Raw genomic sequence first — 19,303 nt, 5'->3', positions numbered from 1 at the left:
ACGAGCTGGGCCGTGACACCAATTCACAGTTCAACTTTGCATCACGAACACCAACCACATGTGGTAAAATCTCCTAATAACATATACATTTTAACTTTTAAAATCCCAACGCCACTTCATCACAATATTTATATCGCATTTTTTTTTACTCCACTACTGGTTGTAGGCCTCCTCAATTCCGTGTCGGTCATGGGTTTGTTTGACCATACTTCACCGGCTTCATAATTTTTAGAGCGCAGTGCACTAACCAATGATCAATTCGTTGCCACTATTTCTCTTACCGTGATCATTCATGGTCAGTCCACTGCTGGATGAAGGGCTCTCCAGACTGCGTCAATATATTCCGCGTGTATTTAAAATTATTACAAACGTGGTTCGGACTTTACCATTCGTCTCATTCGCTTGATCACAAGCTTAATTAGTGCACAAATATATTTTAAAGGCGAAGCGTAAATAAATTTAGGTTCAAATATAAACGAAATCTCACGTAAAAAACCGAAAACAGCAAATATAACAATTACCAAATCCGCGTGCTTGGAGCAGCAGCAGCAACACGTGGGGCCTCGAATTTCCCGCGCTTTTCCACATCCGTCAACCCCCACTGAAACTTCCTGATGCACGCCGATTGGATGGCACCCGCCTATCACGCGCCTCGTGAGCGTCTCCCATTGGTCAGCGCCGCCCGATCACGCGCTGCTCGCGTTCTGATTGGAGCTCCCCCCCTCCCAACACGCGCTTAGCCCCACCCCTAGGACCCGCGCTCGCGCTCCATTTAATGTTCAATGTTCCCGCTTGCAATAGACTCGAAGACGATTAACAGGTAAATTAAGTATATAAATTAAGTATAGGTAAGTTTACTTTTTCTGAGGGAAAAGGACACTCTAGAGGGAAAATGTACATCTTTAAATTCTTGTTATGATAAATATGTAAATTGTATTACCCACATTGCTCGTGCGACGCGACACGGGAAGTAATTCCCGCCTGTTATTTCAGGTGGCTCCTCACGTCAGAATTCAGCGATTGTCAACAACAACAAAATCCCGTGTTCACCGTTCGTGATAATCGTGGGGTTTTTTTTTAATATCCTCTGTAGTTGTTTACCTCACGAAAGAAACGAATCCCTCAAGAGTTGTTACGGCCACTCCGTGGTCCCCCTGGTGGCCACTCTCACCGCATTGCTGTTGACGAGCGGGACAAATTAACCAGCAGTGGATTATATCTCAACAATCGATTATATTTATATTTGTTTACAAGATTGTTGGGTAAACGTAAGCGAACTCCAGTGGCCGTGAATTTGTTACAAATCTAAAGAAAATCAACGCCCGTCAATAACAACGTTTGTGGTCTTAAACCGCTAAACATTAAATCGGTAATAGGCGACGTTTCGGGCAATGACCCCCCTTCCTTATTAATTCATTTTAAAAAAATCAGAAAACAGCAATTCCCATACACTTTAATGCGTGTATCGGCGAGCTTAATCGATGCTAATTGATTAAATCTCTACGGTAACACCACGGGTGTATTGATCACAGTAACACGACGGCCCCGTGGACGTTAAAGATCCCGTGACATCGTTGGCAAGAGTTGTGCCACTGTGTGACGGTCTCACGGTCCAAATGTCTTGTGACCCCCCCCCCCCTATTAATTAACGGGCCCCCAATATGTTTCTTGCTTTGTATATTAATTTATATTTTTAAATAAATCGAACTTTAAAATAATAAAAGTTGTACAGAATTAAATTGGGGTTGTCACAAGACACCTGGACCACCCGAAATATCACAATCATCGACACTCTGAGAGACTTTCCTCGGCAAAGAAGCATAACCAAAATAGCAATAATAATAGCAATAAAGTTGCTTTAACTAGGTTCGAATCCGGGCCACGGTCAACATCAGTGGCGAGTGACATCTGAACCGGACCTCCTCTCGGTCGACTCAGCCTTAAATGAAGTACTGTACTATTGGTGGTGCGGTGTGTAACATCGCCACTAGGACATTGAGTTATCGACATTTATCGATTCATACTCTTAGGTTTTTTCGGTAAAGTCACGTAGGTATTTTTTAAAAATAATAATTAAAATAATCAATTAAAATAACTAAATTAAATCACGACGTTTCGGAAGCAACACAAGCCTCCGTCATCAGGTGTAACTGCTCCAGTAATTTGAGTAATTTTACTAAATTTAGTTATTTTCATTTATTATTTTATTATTATTATAAAAAATTACCTACGTGATTTTACCGAAAAAACCTAAGAGTATGAATCCTTGCAGTCACGAAAGCTTCAAATCTAGAATTTATCGATTCCTAAACTTCATTTATCTTGAGTGCAACAACCGATTTTTTTCGATTTATCGAAATTACTTGTTAAAGATTTGCTAATTTTACATTCAGGCTCAATTGTGGCGGATACGTATACAACAAGCGAGCCTTTAAAGAGTTTAAAAATGTCCCTTCTTGAACAAGATCACGAGTATTAATTGGAACGGCGGGCGATCGATAAAGTTATATCTGTCAATACTGAGGAAACAAAGGCGGTCGGGCGTGGTGCTGGCCACACCACCCCTTCATGTACCGTGTCGTATTTAATAGGCCCTCACTAACAGCGACACAGATAAATTGGGTCTGGGAAATAACCACCCTAAATATATACACACACGCGCGCATACGTAGATACTGCTATATACACAATGTATATCTATACTGTACATACATTATGTGTATATCTACGCTATGGGCAGCAGAGGGCAGTGCGGCATCACAATTCAAAGTTGCACTGCACCTCTATGCTCCCATGTCCACACCAGTAGGGGCGGGGGGAGGCGTAGGAGCGGGTCAGTGTCTCCCTGCCTTAATGAGCAACGGGGGCTGTGCTTTTCTGCAATTGTGGAAATTCCATATTCCTCTGGCCGTGAACGGTACCAGGTCTTCCCCTACTGCCACCAGGCGGCTCCTAGAGGTGAATGGTCCTGGCAGGCGACGGTGTGGAGACCGCAGACCTCTGGATCAGAGTTGAACTCTAGGCACGTAGGCGAGAGTTGAACTCTAGGCACGGGTTCAGAGTTGAACTCTAGGCACGGGGTCAGAGTTGAACTCTAGGCACGTAGGCGAGAGTTGAACTCTAGGCACGGGTTCAGAGTTGAACTCTAGGCACGGGTTCAGAGTTGAACTCTAGGCACGGGGTCAGAGTTGAACTCTAGGCACGGGGTTAAGAGTTGAACTCTAGGCACGGGGCAAGAGTTGAACTCTAGGCACGGGGTCAGAGTTGAACTCTAGGCACGGGTTCAGAGTTGAACTCTAGGCACGGGGTCAGAGTTGAACTCTAGGCACGGAGCAAGAGTTGAACTCTAGGCACGGAGCAAGAGTTGAACTCTAGGCACGGGTCAAGAGTTGAACTCTAGGCACGGGGCAAGAGTTGAACTCTAAGCACGGAGCAACAGTTGAACTCTAGGCACGGAGCAAGAGTTGAACTCTAGGCACGGGTTAGGAGTTGAACTCTAGGCACGGAGCAAGAGTTGAACTCTAGGCACGGGTCAAGAGTTGAACTCTAGGCACGGGGCAAGAGTTGAACTCTAGGCACGGGTCAAGAGTTGAACTCTAGGCACGGAGCAAGAGTTGAACTCTAGGCACGGAGCAAGAGTTGAACTCTAGGCACGGGTCAAGAGTTGAACTCTAGGCACGGAGCAAGAGTTGAACTCTAGGCACGGGGCAAGAGTTGAACTCTAAGCACGGAGCAAGAGTTGAACTCTAGGCACGGAGCAAGAGTTAAACTCTAGACACGGGTCAAGAGTTGAATTCTAGGCACGGAGAAAGAGTTGAACTCTAGGCACGGGTCAGGAGTTGAACTCTAGGCACGGAGCAAGAGTTGAACTCTAGGCACGGGTCAAGAGTTGAACTCTAGGCACGGAGCAAGAGTTGAACTCTAGGCACGGGTCAAGAGTTGAACTCTAGGCACGGGGCAAGAGTTGAACTCTAGGCACGGAGCAAGAGTTGAACTCTAGGCACGGGTCAGGAGTTGAACTCTAGGCACGGGGCAAGAGTTGAACTCTAGGCACGGGGCAAGAGTTGAACTCTAGGCACGGAGCAAGAGTTGAACTCTAGGCACGGGTTCAGAGTTGAACTCTAGGCACGGAGCAAGAGTTGAATTCTAGGCACGGGTTCAGAGTTGAACTCTAGGCACGGGTCAAGAGTTGAACTCTAGGCACGGGTTCAGAGTTGAACTCTAGGCACGGGTTCAGAGTTGAACTCTAGGCACGGGTTCAAAGTTGAACTCTAGGCACGGGGCAACACCAGCCCTTCTCCAATCACTCCTCAATCCCTCCCGCCTTCCCCTAATACAGTACTCCCACTCAACCCATTACCCACAACCCCTGTCCCCACCTTGCCCCAATCTTACCTTCCTCCTCCAACCTCCCCTCTCTTTATCTCCATTCTCTCATCCACCATCCATCTCTCCACCTCTACATCCCCTTCCCCTCCTCTCACTCCCTTCATCTCGCATCCATCCACCTCGCCTTGTTGTGGAATCCCCCCGCCACCCCCATTGCCCTCTCTCCCTCCCCTTCCCCATTCGCCCTCTTCCGGCTCTCCCCCATCCTCCCTCTCCCCGTTCCTCCCTCTCCTCCCTCCACCTCTCTTACCTCCCCACTCCCTCTCCAACATCCCTCCTCTCCTCCCTCCCCGTGTAGGATCCCCCATCATTGGGGAGACCCCGTCTGCTCCGCCAGAGCAAGTCATCTGTAGCCGCAACACGGGGTGGTGGTGGGTGAGACTCCGCACGACCCTCCCGCCTTGCCCGTCTCACGCACATCGAGGTCGCCCGGGGGTTGTGGGGTGGCAGGTGTGGAGAGTGGCAGCTGAGATAGAGACGTGCCGAGAGGGGTGGGGGTTGGAGAGAGAAAGAGAGAGCGAGAGACGTGGTGGATACGCAGAGAGGGGGAGGCGCGGGAGGGACGTGAAAGGGGAGAGGCGCGCCGAGGAGAGAGAGATACGTGCACAGAGGGGGAGGAGAGAGATACGTGCACAGAGGGGGAGGAGGGAGAGATGCGTGGGACGAGACGTGGAGATCGTGAGATCAAAGAGAAAGGCGTGGGGAGTGTGATGGGGATGGAGGGATACGTTGTGTGTCGATGAAGGAAGAAGAGGAGGAGATGTGAAGGCGGATCGGGTCTGGCTGCGTGGCTGAGCGACGCCTCACACGTCCGGGAGAGACGAGAAGAGGCGAGGCGACGCGGTGCATCGAGCGGAGATGCCTGGGTGAGTGGTGGAGTGAGTGGTGGAATGTGTGGAGTGGGTCATGATTGAGTGAGTGATTGAGTGATGCAGAGAGTGGTGGAGTGGGTGATGATAGAGTGAGTGGTTCATTTAATAACGGTGTATATGAATGTGTGAATGATGGGATAAATGCTCAAGTGAATGTACATTTATGCATGATCCAGTTAATAAATAAGAGCGTACGATTGCATTTGAATGAATGAACGACGGGGAGATTGAGACTGAATGTACATTGGAGGAAATGGTACTTAAGGCAGTGAGGGAACGAGTAATTAAATGCAATTGAAAGGATTACCGAAACTAAACATTGAATGAATGAAATATAAATTGAACGGTAGAGTTAATGAGAGAATGAGTGAATAGCAGGATCGTGAGTGAATGAGATTGAGTGAGCGAACGAGGTTTCAAAGGGCGTGTTGGGGGTCCATGAGTCGGAGTCGATGACAGCTTGATATATAGCGAATCATGAGAGAATGGGTTACAACATAATGGCATAACCGACAGAGCGAAAGCGTGCGTGGTTAAGTAATGGTTACAGTAAGTTAAATGGTGAACGCATGAGCGAGTAAATCAGTGAAAAACAACCATCCTCACACACGCACACTCAACGGAAGAGGCGGGAAACAAGATAACAGTACTAATATTATGAGTATCCATTGGACCCATATTAATGCTGTGCATAATAATATCACTGTGGTTATAATTGTATTTATTTATATGCGATGTTTATCATGATGGACGCGCATGCGCAGTGCGTATTCGCACCACCCCGGCTGGCTTAATTGAAATCGCGCGCACGTGTTTATGATTAATTGGCGCGAGAGGTGGAGCGGAATATTAGATGCGGTTCAGTCATAAACATCCACACATCAACATCATCCATCTCCCATCACGCGCCATCAATCAACCACCTTCCATCACGTATCTCATCCATCACCGATCACCCCATCAACGTTACTCATCAAGCATCAACCATCATCCGTCTTCCATTACCATCACCCAAATTAACATCATCAACCATCACGACGAACACCCATCAACATCGCCATTCATATCAACCATCACCCATCACACATAAACCGTCATCCATGAACATCATCATTCATCGCCTCCATCATCCCCTATCACATTCCAACAGTACCCATTACCATCGTCAGCCCTATCACCGTCCATCATCACCATCCAACACCACCCATCATGTGCATCACCACACATGCACAGACATCTTTGCAGCATTGTCATCTCCTGGCCATTTGGAAATCCAAGCCTATAACACCTGGTATTCAAAGGTAGCCTATCCAATTACTAACCAGACTCTATGTTGCTGTGTCTGCCTGTGTATGTGTGGAGGAGCGGTAGTGCACTGGTTAGCGCACCGCACTACAAACCCGGTCACCTGAGTTCGATTTCCGCTCGGTCGACTCAGCATTAAATTAGTGCCTGGTGCAATATGTAAGCATCGCCACTGGGGAGACAAAGGCGGTCGTGCGTCGGAGTTGGCCGCCTACCCACTCGTGTGCCGTGCTGGCATTCATAAGTGCTCGCTAACAGCACTTTCCTCAACAGCCTGTTAAGGCTACACGGGGGAACTTTGTCTTTGTACCATATTATGCCATAAAACTCCTCCCTATTTAATGGTCCCTAATTGAACCTTGGAGTTTGAATCCAAGTTTAAGAACTCGTGACACGTCCTTAAACGCGTACACATAAAAATACAATACACATACAGAACATACATGTGTTATGATGAAGCGGTGGTTTTCGCACTGACTGCGCTATGAACCCAGATAGTTCGAGGCACAAAAAAACCCCACAAAGATTCCCTTTTGGTGCCATAAACAGACTGTTTGGGGAAGTGCTATTTAGTGAACACATGAAGCCCGGCACGACACACGACGGGGGGGGGGGGGGGGGTGGCCAATACCACACTCGGCCGCCTTTGTCTCACCAATGGGTGATGTAGTTATTTGAGGCCGAGTCGACCTAATCGTCACTGGTGTTGGCCGTGAGCGGGAATCAAACTCCGGTTTCCGGGTTTGTAGCGCAGCGCGCTGATCGCTACACTGCCGCTCACGCACAGACACACAGTAAAGATCCGACGTGTAGCTTTAGAACACTGTTGGGGCAAGTGCTGTTTGCGAGCATCTATGAACACACCCTCCCTAAACGAACCGGTGATGGAGGGGAGGTGGGAGGGGATTGTGTCCCGGGAAACGCTTTTTATTTGCGGCCACGACTGAGGCTCGTGTTGAATTCATAATCGGGACCCACGTCTACTACTCCCACCTCCCTTCCCTCCTACCCCTCCTCTCCTGCCACGTACCCCTCCCCTCTCCCTCTCCACCACCTCTATTGCAACCTCTCTCTCCCCTCCCACGCCTACCCCCACGCATATCCCTCCCTTGAACCCACCCATCTCCCCCTCCACTCCCCTCCCTCGAGGTCCTCCACCTACACTCACCACTCTGCCCTCCCACCTCGAACCCCATCTCCATCCCTCCACAACTACCCCCCCCTTCCACCCACTCCTCTCCCTACCTTAATTACCAGCAAATCAACCACTATCGATAATACCTACACAACAATCATCACCTGCCGCACCGGTTCAGCCATTTGTCGCCGCCGTTCGTTGGTCGTGAGCTGGATTCGAACTCGGGTTGCCGAGTTCGTAGCGCGGTGCATGAAGCACACTCCACTACCTCTCCCCAAAACAACATCTACGGTACAGGTATAAACTTTACTAAACACTTCGGTCTCGTGCCGACAGATAGCAACCACCTATTGAGGCTGACATCGCTCACGGAATGGGTGGTGTGACCACCACCATGGACGGCGCTTTTGTTTTTCCTTCCCGATGCCGATAGGGTTTGTACACCGCACCAGGTACTCGTTTAGAGACCGAGTCGACCTAGGGGTAGCCCCACGAGGACCGGTTCAGATATTTTCGTCACCGATGTTGGTGGCCATGAGCGGGGGAGTGGAACTCGGGTCGCCGGGTCCCCAGCGGAGTGGCGCTAACCGGTGCCCCACCGCTCGCTCCCCCACAGTCGAACACGCGCACGTGATGTTCGCGTAGAACACCCCCCACGCGCCTTTCAATCCCGCGGGGCACGCAGAGGCAATTACATTATATCTGTATCGCGGGGGGGTGGATGTGTCGGGGACAAATAGGCGGGTACGTGGGTTGTGCGGCTCTCTGAAGGTGGTGGTGGTGATTGTTGTGGTTGTAACAGTCATGGTGGTTGTTGGTGACCGTGATATGATAACAAGGTGGTTATATGATGGTGGTGATTGTTATAACAATTATGATTGTGATTTAAGATAATGGTAGTGGTATGATAACAAAGTGGTGATTGTTGTATCACCACTTTGTTTTTGATGATGTCACGCAGTATCTGCTCACTATCGTAGAGAGACGCGAGGAGGAGCCACAGACTCGCAGGGAGGCAGCAGCCAGGCAGTGACCCGGCACCAACAATTCCCCGAGCTCTGCGGTCCTCGATTTTAAGGGTTGTTCGGCCAATTAATGAGTGTTTGTTTATACATGTGGGGGGGGGGGGCAATCGGAGCACCCGGAGGAAACTCACGAGGTGTGAGCGATGGACCAACTCTGTCCCAAACATATGGGACAAGTGGGGTTCACATTTTTTTGCTGTACCGCCGTCTCCTGGCAGAGGCAGTGTATTGGCACTTTATCGACACCCACCGTGGAGTTTCGCAACATTCGTGTATGTGATCGATCCCACAACTTTCACCATCTCCACAGTGTTATGCTCGTACTTAAGGTGATGGTGATATTGGTTGTAATCGTGGTGGTGCTTGTATTAGTAGCGAATGCAATTATGGTATCAATACTGTGTCATCGTAATGAGGATGGTGATTGTGATGAAGCTGGCGCTGGCGACGGTGTGTTGATTGTGGTAGTGTTATGATGGCAATTGTGGCCATGATGGTGATGTGATTTGGAAGCGTTTGTTGTAGCGGCAATGCTGATTGGTGATGGTGGTTAATTTGGGGTTGGCTGTGGTGTGATGGTAGCGGGATGTGATGGTGATTCTGGCCAAGGTGGTGCCGATGATGGTTGTCGCGGCTGTGGTGATTGTTTTGGTGATGATGGTGATGGATGTATGGCAGGAGGTTACTCCCTCGACACTTCACGTGGCCTCAATGGTGCGCTGGGCATGGCACGAGCGCCGTGGTGACGTCACTGCAACTTAGTGGCGAATGGCGGAGGCTGTTGTTGTTGTTGATGGATTGTGTTGATGTGTTGTGCGGCGAGTGATGATGCATGGGTCTGGGCCGCGACTGTGGCGCAGACAAAATACAATGATGCAGACAAAGATCCTCCGTAATAGCCTTTAACAGAGTGTTGGGGCAAGGGCTGACTCGCATTGACACGCATACGCACGCATACTGTATACAATTTACACAAACACATACATTGACATGCAGATATTCGCATACACACGTACACACATACTGTATTTATACACAAATGCATGCGCATTGAGACGCATGTAAGTTCATACACAGAGAAATAGATCCCCCTTAACACACTATTGGGACAAATACGCACATTTACACACTCGTATACACTCACACAATGACATTCACACCCACACACATTCACACCCGCGCATACAAATTCCATCCCCGACTCATTGACATTCACACATGCATGCATACACAACAAAGACCGCCCGTATAGCCTTAACAGACTGTTGGGGCAAGTGCTGTTCGCGAAAAGCACCTATGAAGGCCGACACGGCACACCGGGCGGTCGGTGGCCAGCACCACGCCCGGTCGCCTTTGTCCCCCTCGTGTCGGATGTTTACTGCACACCGCACCAGGTACTCCTCTAGAACAGATGCATCACTCCATTATCGACTCGCTCCCTCCCGATCCTTCTATACTACCCCCCCCCTATTTCCTACCCTCCCACCCCCCATTTCCGACCCTCCCACCCCACATCCCCCCACACCCCCACCTCTGTGACACCGCCCACAGTAGCAGATGTTGGCAAGATCACGCAGCGGAACAGATGCGGTGTTAGTGTGTCTGGTTGTGTGTGTGTCTGTGTGTGTGGGGATGTGTGAGGTTGTTGTGCCCTTTGTGTCGACGTGGACTGCACTACGAACCCGGCGACCTCAGTTCGATTCCCGCTCACGGCTACAACACCAGTGACAATCCGAACCAGTCCTGCGCCTCCCCTAGATCAACTCAGCCTCAAATGTGTTCCTGGATGCGATGTGTAAACATCGTGCCTGGGAAGACAAAGGCGGTCGGGCGTGGTGCTGGCCGCACACCCCGCGTGTACCATTTCCGGCCTTCATAGGTGCTCGCTAACAGCACTTGCCCCAACAGTCTGTGAAGGCTATGCAGGGGATCTTTGTCTATGGGGAGCTGTAGCCAAGTGGAAAGTGCACTGCAACCTGAGTACGATTCTCGCTCACAACCGAACTTAATAGGTGCTCGCTTACAGCACTTGCCAACAGTCTGTACAGCTGTGGGTCTGTGTGTCTGGGTGTGTTTGTGGGTATCCACGTGTATATGAGTATCCGTTTCTGAGTGTATCTGTGTGTGTATCCCCTGTATATAACGTTATGGACACCAGACACATTTAGGGGGCATATTTTATTCTGATGAGTACTGTAAAAGCTTGGGAGAGAAGAGACTGATTATAATGGGAGGAGGGAATTCCAAAGTGGAACAGTGCGAGTAAAGCATGAAGAGAAGTCACGTGTTGGTGAGTTTGGTACGTTTTTGGGTGGACGAGTGGGCCAGTGGATGAGTGAGTGGGTGATTCAGTGAATGCTTTGGTTGGTGGGTGAGTGAGTGGGTCATGGCGTTATTTGGTGAATTAGTGGATTGGTGGGTGAGTGAGTGGGGTTGGTGAGTGAATCGGTGTGTTGTGGCCTGGAGTGTGGTGTAAATGTCCGCACCAGGAGCTGAAAAAGCTCGTTTTAACTCGTACCACGCCGCTCAATTTTCATTTTGACCCGAAACATCCAGAAACGCTGGAAATGTTTACGCACGAGCAGTACCAGCAGACAGACAGTCAGTCGTGTTCTACGGCTTAGAACTTCCTCATTGTGAAACAGCCAGAAAGCAGAAACTCTGCCATATTTCCCCATTTTCTCATTGTAAAATGTGACACATTTCGGTGCGTCGCTGCGTGCTGTGAGAGGCAGGCGTAATGGACGGGGCAGAGAGATTTTTGTTTTCAGTGCGACTGTTGCAACCCAACTATCACCTGTAAAACCGTAGCGGCAACAGACACAACGGTATTTGTTTAACAGGGATCAAGGCCCCGGTCATGAGACTAGGAGAAGGCAGAACTGGTTAAGTGTTGTTATTTTTTGTTCGTTGAAGCAAGTAATGATTATTATTATGATTGTTAGTGTATTTGGCATACAGGCCATTCATACGGCGTGACGCTACAGTAACGAAGGAAGGCGTGATGTCTCACAGATGGGAGTTGTAGGCCAGTAAGGAACGTTGTTGCTACGTGGGTTTCCACAATGAAGTTACTGCGGCTTGAAATAATTATCCCAGAAGGCCGATAGGCTGATGTACAGTACTGAAATATTAGAGTTTTTTGGGGGAAATAAAACCGTTCCGTTTTATTTTATTACCTTTTTTTACTGATTATCACAGTCTATAAAGACCAAAAACGTACGAAAAGATTTTGTAGAAGCAACTTATGGCCTTCAGTTTACAATTGTATGTGGAGGACATTGACGGCAGGATGGGGGTAAGCAACTTTGAAGTTGGGAATGGAATGTGGCAACAAGTGTTGAATGTGCTATCAGGAAGAGGAGATAGTGATGGGTGGGACACATGGTGTGCAGGATGGAGGAGGAGGTACGCAACTTGGCGGTTGGGAATAGGAGGATGTAGTGATGGGTGGGATGCGTGTCTCGGCTGGTGGAGGGCAGTCCCCCTAGACGGGCATTGGAGTAGCACCCAGAGGTCAGTGACCAAGGGGAAGAGAAGACCTAAAGCAGGGCGATGGTGATGGCGATATCGTAAGAGGGGTCCTTGACAGACGTGTGGACTGTGTCACAAAACTGCCTCAAGGTATACGTTCTAAAGACCTCTCCTTCCTCCCTGTGTCTTCCTTGTCTCTCTGCCTCCCTCTCTAACCCGATTTACCCCGTGTCTCACTCCAATCACCCCATGTCCTTGCCTCCATCATCGCATCTCTCCCCATTATCTCCCCCTGCCTCCTATCCTCTCCATCTCCCCCATATCTCCTCTCCATGTCTCCTCCCGTATCTCTCTCCCCATGTCTCCCCCCCCTCCCGCCCATATGTTCCCCCAGTGGCTACCACCCCCTGTCTCTCTCCTCGTGTCTCCTGCTCCACCCCCCACTGTGTCTGTCCCTTTGTACCAACCCCAACCCTATCGCGTCCCATGTGCTGCAGCAGTGTGCCCGAGTGTTGTGACATCGCGGTGCCGCCCGGAGCACACGGAGGGGCGCGCTCTGTCTCCACCACGAGCGCCTCTCATGAGCACCGCCAGCAGCAGCTTCAGCAACAGCAGCAACAGCAGCAGCAGCAGCCGGCGCTCATGTTCGGCACATCACGCGAACAGCAGCAGCAGCAGCAGGGGGGCTCGGCACCCGCAGCAGGAGCAAGGGACACGGTTCTGTATGGGCAACTCATTGTGCTGGGGTGGGTATCCTTGGTGGTTCAATGTAATCGATATCATCGTCATCGTTCATGATCTATCCCCTGCTGGATGAAGGCCCCTCCTCAAGCCGTCGTCATCTCCCATTGGGTCATCGCGAAGCAGCTTCGAGTTCCGTGGTGGATGTCTGCCCTCCTTGGGCTGTCACTCCGCAATTAGTCCTGCCCTCACCCACTTACCAGTCAACGTGATGTCTTTCTCTCAATTGTGTATGTCCCCCGGGTGCATGTGCGCCTCTTGGCGGTACGATTTTTAGATCAATACGGCCTCAAATCAGTTTCCTGCTGCGGTGTGTTAAACATCAGCACTGGGGAGACAAAGGCGGACGGGCGTGGTGTTAGCTACCCATCCCTTCATGTGCTGTGCTGTCCTTCATAGGTGCTACTCGCTAACAGCACTTTCCCCAACAGTCTGTTCAAGGCTATGGTGGGGGATCTTTGACGGTTTTCTTTGGTACTTTTTGTGAGGAGCGTGTGATAAGACTAAAGTCAGTAGCGAGTGGCCAAAGTCCATTACTGGGTTGGTTGGCAGCTGCATAGTTATCTTCACACTAGCCCGGCCAGGTCGACACATGAATATCATAACATGTCCTTGTTGTTGTGACCTAATGATCTGCCATTACCGGGCATTTGTAAAAAAGAGCATCATAGTTCATTGGATTCTTTCAGATCTTTTTTTTTATAGATATATAAATATAATAAGTCCGTGGTGGGGGAAACTACTGCCCACGAATTAATCTCCTCCGCCCCTCGGCCACATAACGAAGCCTCCCGCTCTGCAACGGTAAACGGTGTTTACCCATCGATCGCGGACATCGTAGCCGCACTCATCGGGTCCTGGAGGGGGGGAAATCACTTGGACCTGGAAACTACATCACCGTGCTGCTCATTCTAGCACTGCACTCAGCCACTGCAATTACTGCGAGGGTTTCTTTGTACTCAGTTGAAATGCGTGCGCTGTTTTTCTCGATGTTCTTGGATAACGCTGAGGGTGTATGTGAGTTTGTTCGCGTCTTAAAGGGTGTGGTCACCCGCCAAAGGTTTTTAAAAGTCCTGTTTGATCCTCGGTAAAGAACAGGTTCCCTAACCATGTAATAATTCCTGTATGATGATGATGATGTGGATTATTTGAAAGATGATGGTAATGATGAGGTGGACGATGTGTGTCGTTCCACAGACACAATGGCTGTCTCCCCCTGGGCGACAAGGGGCGCAGACGGAGTCGGTTTAACCTCTACCGCAGGTCAAAGGCCAACGGGGTCAAGCCCAGCACGATGCACGTGACCCCAACCCCCCAGGCGGCCAAGGTCAGCAAACACGGCACTACGCGGTGACCCTCGCCCTGACCTTGAACTATGACACTAAACTTTATATAAACATTTATATGCATATCGCTTTGTCATTCCACTGCTGGATGAAGGCCTGTCCGTGGCATGTCGGTCATGGGGGTTGTTTAATCATAGTCTGGAACTCCCTTCCCAAAGTCATCCATGCTGTCGTCTCCCTGCCCCCGTTCACATCTTGTCTCAAGATTTACTCTTCTCCACTGCCTACGACTGATTTCCCCTCTCCCATAGACTCGCATGGAGACCCATAGACCCGCAGAGACCCAGAAAGAGCCATAGACTCATGGAACATAGATTCACATTGAGACCCACAAACTCGCACAGAGACCTACGATTGTGTGACAATCTCTCGCGAGAAAATAAACACACCTACGGTTTCTTTCCGGCATCTTGAGATACGGTGACATTTATACAATGCTATATAAACCCACTTTGTGTTGCATTGTATGCACAAATGATGTGTTCACGTCACCGCTCGCACATCATTTTTACACACGCACGCACGCAACAACAACGTGTGTTTGAACACTCGTATTTGCAGAGATTGCGCAATTTTTCTCCCTGCTCACTTCCCTTCGAGCACCTGGCCACAGCTGCATTGCGGCCACCATCGGCGCCACTCCCCAGAAAACAAACAGGGGATCATGATTGCCACTTGGGGCTCGCGTTTGTGAATTCCGGCTTTGTTCCCCCCTGCCCCCCCCCAACTCCCCGTCACCGTGCCCAAGTCAAGAGACCGAATTGGTTCTCATCTGCTGCCAGTGGCGAAACTAGTAGCTTTACATTTACAACATATACAGTCGGCGTATCTTTCTTTGCTGTCCACTTAGCTATCTTTGATTAAGAGGAGTAAACTAGGGCTTGAGTATAGAACTATGGATGCAATTATTTATTTGAAATAGCGTAAAGCTTCGACTTATTGTCACACTATCGGGATGTTTGGCCAACTACCGTTCACGAGCAGTGTGTTATTAACGTGGGAGGCAAAAAGCAGAGTGCTCGGAGAAAACCCCCGCACGCCGCCTGGTCTCCCCCACTGCACCGCAGGCCGTGAGCAGCAAGGAGCAGCACAGCGTGTCGTACACGCTGTCACGCAGCCAGACTGTCGTGGTGGAGTACGCGCACGACAAGGACACGGACATGTTCCAGGTGACCGGCACCGCGCGGGCCCACGCTCACGTCGGAGGAATGACACCCCACGTCATTTGCTGCTGAGTAGACCTAAGGGGGCGACATGCCGAGGGGGGGGGTATGGTGCGGCCAGCAAGCACCACAGCCTTTGTCTGTGTCTCTGACATGCACACCAGTGCATACATACTTGCGTACACACAAATCTGCACACTCATTTATTCAAAGACAAACTTCTCCCGAAGAGCACTTTACCAGACTTTTGGGGCAAGTGCTGTTAGCGACTAGCACTTATGAAGGCCTTGCATGGCACGTCACACACACACACACAACGCACTCACTCGCACAAAGACAAAGATCCCCCGTATAGTCTGTACGAGACTTGGAGCAAGTGCTATTGTTGAGCACCTATGAAGGCTGGCACGGCACAAGAGAGGGGGTGGGGTGGCCAGCACCACGTCCGGCCGCGTTTGTCTCCCTCGTGTTTATGTTTCATACACACCACACCGATATTAATTTCCGACTAAGTCGACCTAGGAGAGTCCCCGGACCAGTTCAAATATGCGGCAATCAAGCTTGGGTTGCTGGGTTTATAGCGCGGCGCACTAACCGCTACACTACCACTCCCCCGCTCGCACAGATCGGCCGCTCAACCGAAGGCCCCATCGACTTCGTGGTCACGGACACGCCGGCGGGCAATGGTGGTGGGGGGGGCGCTGCAGTTGGCCCCTCCACGGGGGGCGGCCCTGGCGGAGGGGGAGGGGAGGATGCGCACCTGGCAGCTCAGAGTACGATCTCGCGCTTCGCATGCCGCGTGGTCTGCGCGCGCACCGCGCCTCACAGTGCGCGCATCTACGCGGCCGGCTTCGATTCTTCACGCAACATCTTCCTCGGGGTGAGAGGGCGAGCCCACACCCACCCCTACCCTGCCGAACACTGATCCATCCCCCCCTCCCGGAAAACTGAATCGTGAACTGTGATGACTCGGACGACTTTATCCTTAACTCGGCACTTGTTGAAATTGACCATGAATCTTGACCTCTCAGATTGATCTCTAAACGAGGATCTCGGCAGTGGCGGAATGGCATCGCTGTTGATTTTTCACGATAACTTGACTTGAAATAGCAGTGGACATATCCTTGCTTGTTTCAATATATAGGCCAACAGTCGCCCTATATGTGTTTTATTTTTCTGCAACTTAATTTTGTTCTTGTGCTGTTATCAGTTTGAAAATCATCTGCCCGAACCAACTCGCCCTGCAGGGAATATAAGACTTGACATTGATTTGTGTTTGTGCAATATTCTCGAAGATGCAGTTGTTTTTGACTTGATTTGTATTTAACTTCAATGCTGCATTTCGTTTCTATTATTTGTTTTTAAATCCTTTATATTAAGTTCACTTGCTTGCGTGCGCGCTTACAACCGTGCAAATCTTTCGGTCGTTTTTTAACCCACTTCCCGTGATCCAATCGAGCTGACATTTTGCACACAGACTCGTTGTGCGTGACAATTTATTTTAGGCATTTAAAAAAAATATTTAATTACCAATTGCTTAATGGTGGCAGGCAATCATCTGACCCATAGGTGGCAGCCATCTCAAGCCAGAGGACGAGAGGACTCTAGCCACCACGCATATAAAGGATTTATAGTGAAAAACTTTTTTTTACGGGTTAATTTTTGCCTTCCTCATTTTTGGTGACCCAGGTCGCTCTTGCAAATCAGTGGGCCTTACCTGGTAAGATAAATATTGTAGTATAGTTGTAGTAAATGTGACTCGCGATTCTGTTGAGTTCTGCACCTACGGTTTAAAACGGTGTTCTTGATTGCAAGGCCCGTGGGCCACTAACACCCCTGGTGGCCTTTAGTGAAGCCCCTGACATGCGGCCCCCAACGAAAGACAAATGCTGTCAAACCCAATGGTTTCAAATGTGCAGCGGCCCTCACACTGATGTCTGAAAATGAGTGAAGAACAACTGGTTTAAACAAAACAAACTGATTTCAGCTCCGACGTGGCCCATCCCTCCTCTGGAGAATCTCACTTGATCCCCGCCCCCCCCATCCCTTGTCCATCCCCACCGCGCAGGAGAAGGCCGCCAAGTGGAAGAGCGTGGCAGGCCAGATGGACGGCCTCACCACCAACGGCGTGCTCGTCATGACGCCGCGGCAACCGCCGCCGCACACTGGGGCCCCCGAGGGCGCCGGCGAGCCGAGTCCCGGCACATGGCGCGAGATCTCGGTGTGCGGCAATGTCTACTCGCTCCGCGAGACACGCTCCGCACAGCTGCGCGGACACCTGGTGAGTGGCGAGGGGGAGGAAGCGGAGGAGGGGGACTGTAAGTTGAGTGAGAATTCAGTCTGTGAGTGTGCGTCTAGTCGAAAACAACCTGTAACTATTCAAGTCCATGGATCTTGTTACCGCTGTGTGTAGCTATCTCTTTGTGTGTCTCTTTAAATGCCAATTATTCACCGGAATCTGCATTGCGATGACGCGAGACCATCACACCTCACTCATGTCATCTCCGCTACCACTTTCCTCTTCCACTTCCTCTCCTCCTCCTCCACACACCCCCAGGTGGACTCTGAGACCAACGTGCTGCGCGACGGCTCCCTCGTGGACCTGTGCGGCGCCACGCTGCTGTGGCGCACGGCCGAGGGGCTGGCGCGCGCCCCAACTCTGCGAGATATCGACGCGCTCCGCCAGGAAATCAACGCGGCGCGACCGCAGTGCCCCGTCGGCCTCAACACCCTCGCCTTCCCCAGCTTCCGGCGCCGCCCCGGCCCCACTGCCGGCGGTGGCTCCACCGCCAGCGGCGGCCCCACCAGCTGCACCGCGGCAGCAGCAGCAACATCTGGAACAACCGCAACAACCGCAGCGGCGGCGGCGGCGGGATCCACTGTGGCCAACGGAACCGGCGGTGGCGTCGGTGACGAGGACCGGCAGCCGTGGGCCTACTTGGCGTGTGGACACGTGCACGGGCGGCATGAGTGGGGCCTCCGCGGCGGCGGCGGCATCGGTAACGTCACCGGCGGCGCCGGCAGCAACGGTGGCGCAACGGAAGCCGGACGCGAGTGCCCGATGTGCCGTGCCGTGGGGCCCTACGTGGCACTGTCACTGGGCCGCGAGCCAGCGTTCTACGTGGACGCGGGCCGGCCGGCGCACGCGCTCTCGCCTTGTGGACACGTGTGCTCCGAGAAGACGGCACGGTACTGGGCGCGTGTGTCGCTCCCGCATGGAACCCACGCCTTCCACGCGGCGTGCCCGTTCTGCGGCACGGCGTTCAGCGAGGGCGAACGTGCCAGCGTCAGGCTCATCTTCCAAGGCCCTCTCGACTGACGCGTGCGGCCGCCCTTGCCGGGACGCACCTCCGCCACCCCTTCCCCGCGATGGGCTCTAACGCTGACCAAACGTCCAGATTCGAGCCACCCTCCAACCCCCCCCGACCCTGGCACCCATAAATAGGGGGCCAACCTATGAAGGGACACCAAGTCTGCCGGCAGTCCGAGCGGTGCGTGCGTCATTTCCCATAGGGCATAAAGCTTTCCGAACAGCCTCCCCGTTTTTCTGGAACGAGTCCTAGTGGTTAGTTTCAGTGAGATTGTTCACGCAGTGTCATCCACCAAGGCATTTGCTGAAATATGTATATTTTTTATTTGGTTAATTTTTTTTCACACATTGGCAGTGGGCGGAGCTACCTTAACAGTGGGTGGGGTTATCTGAGCAGTGGGCGGGGTTATCTGAACAGTGGGCGAGGTTATCTGAGCAGTGGGTGGGGTTATCTGAGCAGTGAGCGAGGTTATCTGAGCAGTGGGCAGGGTTATCTGAGCAGTGAGCGAGGTTATCTGAGCAGTGGGCAGAGCCAACTCC

At 51.2% G+C, this 19,303-nt stretch overlaps 1 protein-coding gene across 4 annotated transcripts; it reads left to right on the top strand.

Annotated features, from left to right (window-relative positions):
- Positions 1 to 802: 802 nt before the first annotated feature.
- On the top strand, positions 803 to 19,151 carry LOC144941746 (E3 ubiquitin-protein ligase pellino homolog 2-like). Of its 4 annotated transcripts, none has more exons than XM_078868155.1 (8): positions 803 to 820; positions 5,135 to 5,255; positions 12,701 to 12,949; positions 14,142 to 14,271; positions 15,358 to 15,459; positions 16,079 to 16,333; positions 17,522 to 17,734; positions 18,011 to 19,151. In XM_078868155.1, the coding sequence occupies exons 2-8, from the start codon at positions 5,248 to 5,250 to the stop codon at positions 18,770 to 18,772; spliced, it is 1,719 nt and encodes a 572-aa protein (XP_078724281.1). In that variant the 5' UTR covers positions 803 to 820; positions 5,135 to 5,247; the 3' UTR covers positions 18,773 to 19,151. The 4 variants fall into 4 exon arrangements, with proteins under 4 accessions (XP_078724281.1, XP_078724280.1, XP_078724283.1 ...); XM_078868154.1 differs by lacking the exon at positions 803 to 820 and adding an exon at positions 4,617 to 4,764; XM_078868157.1 differs by lacking the exon at positions 803 to 820 and having other exon boundaries at positions 4,771 to 5,255; positions 12,704 to 12,949.
- Positions 19,152 to 19,303: the final 152 nt, after the last annotated feature.

This window comes from Lampetra fluviatilis, chromosome 25 (genome assembly GCF_964198595.1).
Source record: "Lampetra fluviatilis chromosome 25, kcLamFluv1.1, whole genome shotgun sequence".
Lineage (NCBI taxonomy): Eukaryota > Metazoa > Chordata > Hyperoartia > Petromyzontiformes > Petromyzontidae > Lampetra > Lampetra fluviatilis.
The sequence above is the reverse complement of the archived record's forward strand: the minus strand, read 5'-3'. Positions and strand labels throughout refer to the sequence as shown.

Coding starts and splice junctions, on each gene's coding strand:
- LOC144941746 (XM_078868155.1), top strand. Junction 14,272..15,357: donor CAACCCCCCAGGCGGCCAAG/GTCAGCAAACAC, acceptor ACTGCACCGCAG/GCCGTGAGCAGCAAGGAGCA. Junction 15,460..16,078: donor AGGACACGGACATGTTCCAG/GTGACCGGCACC, acceptor CCGCTCGCACAG/ATCGGCCGCTCAACCGAAGG.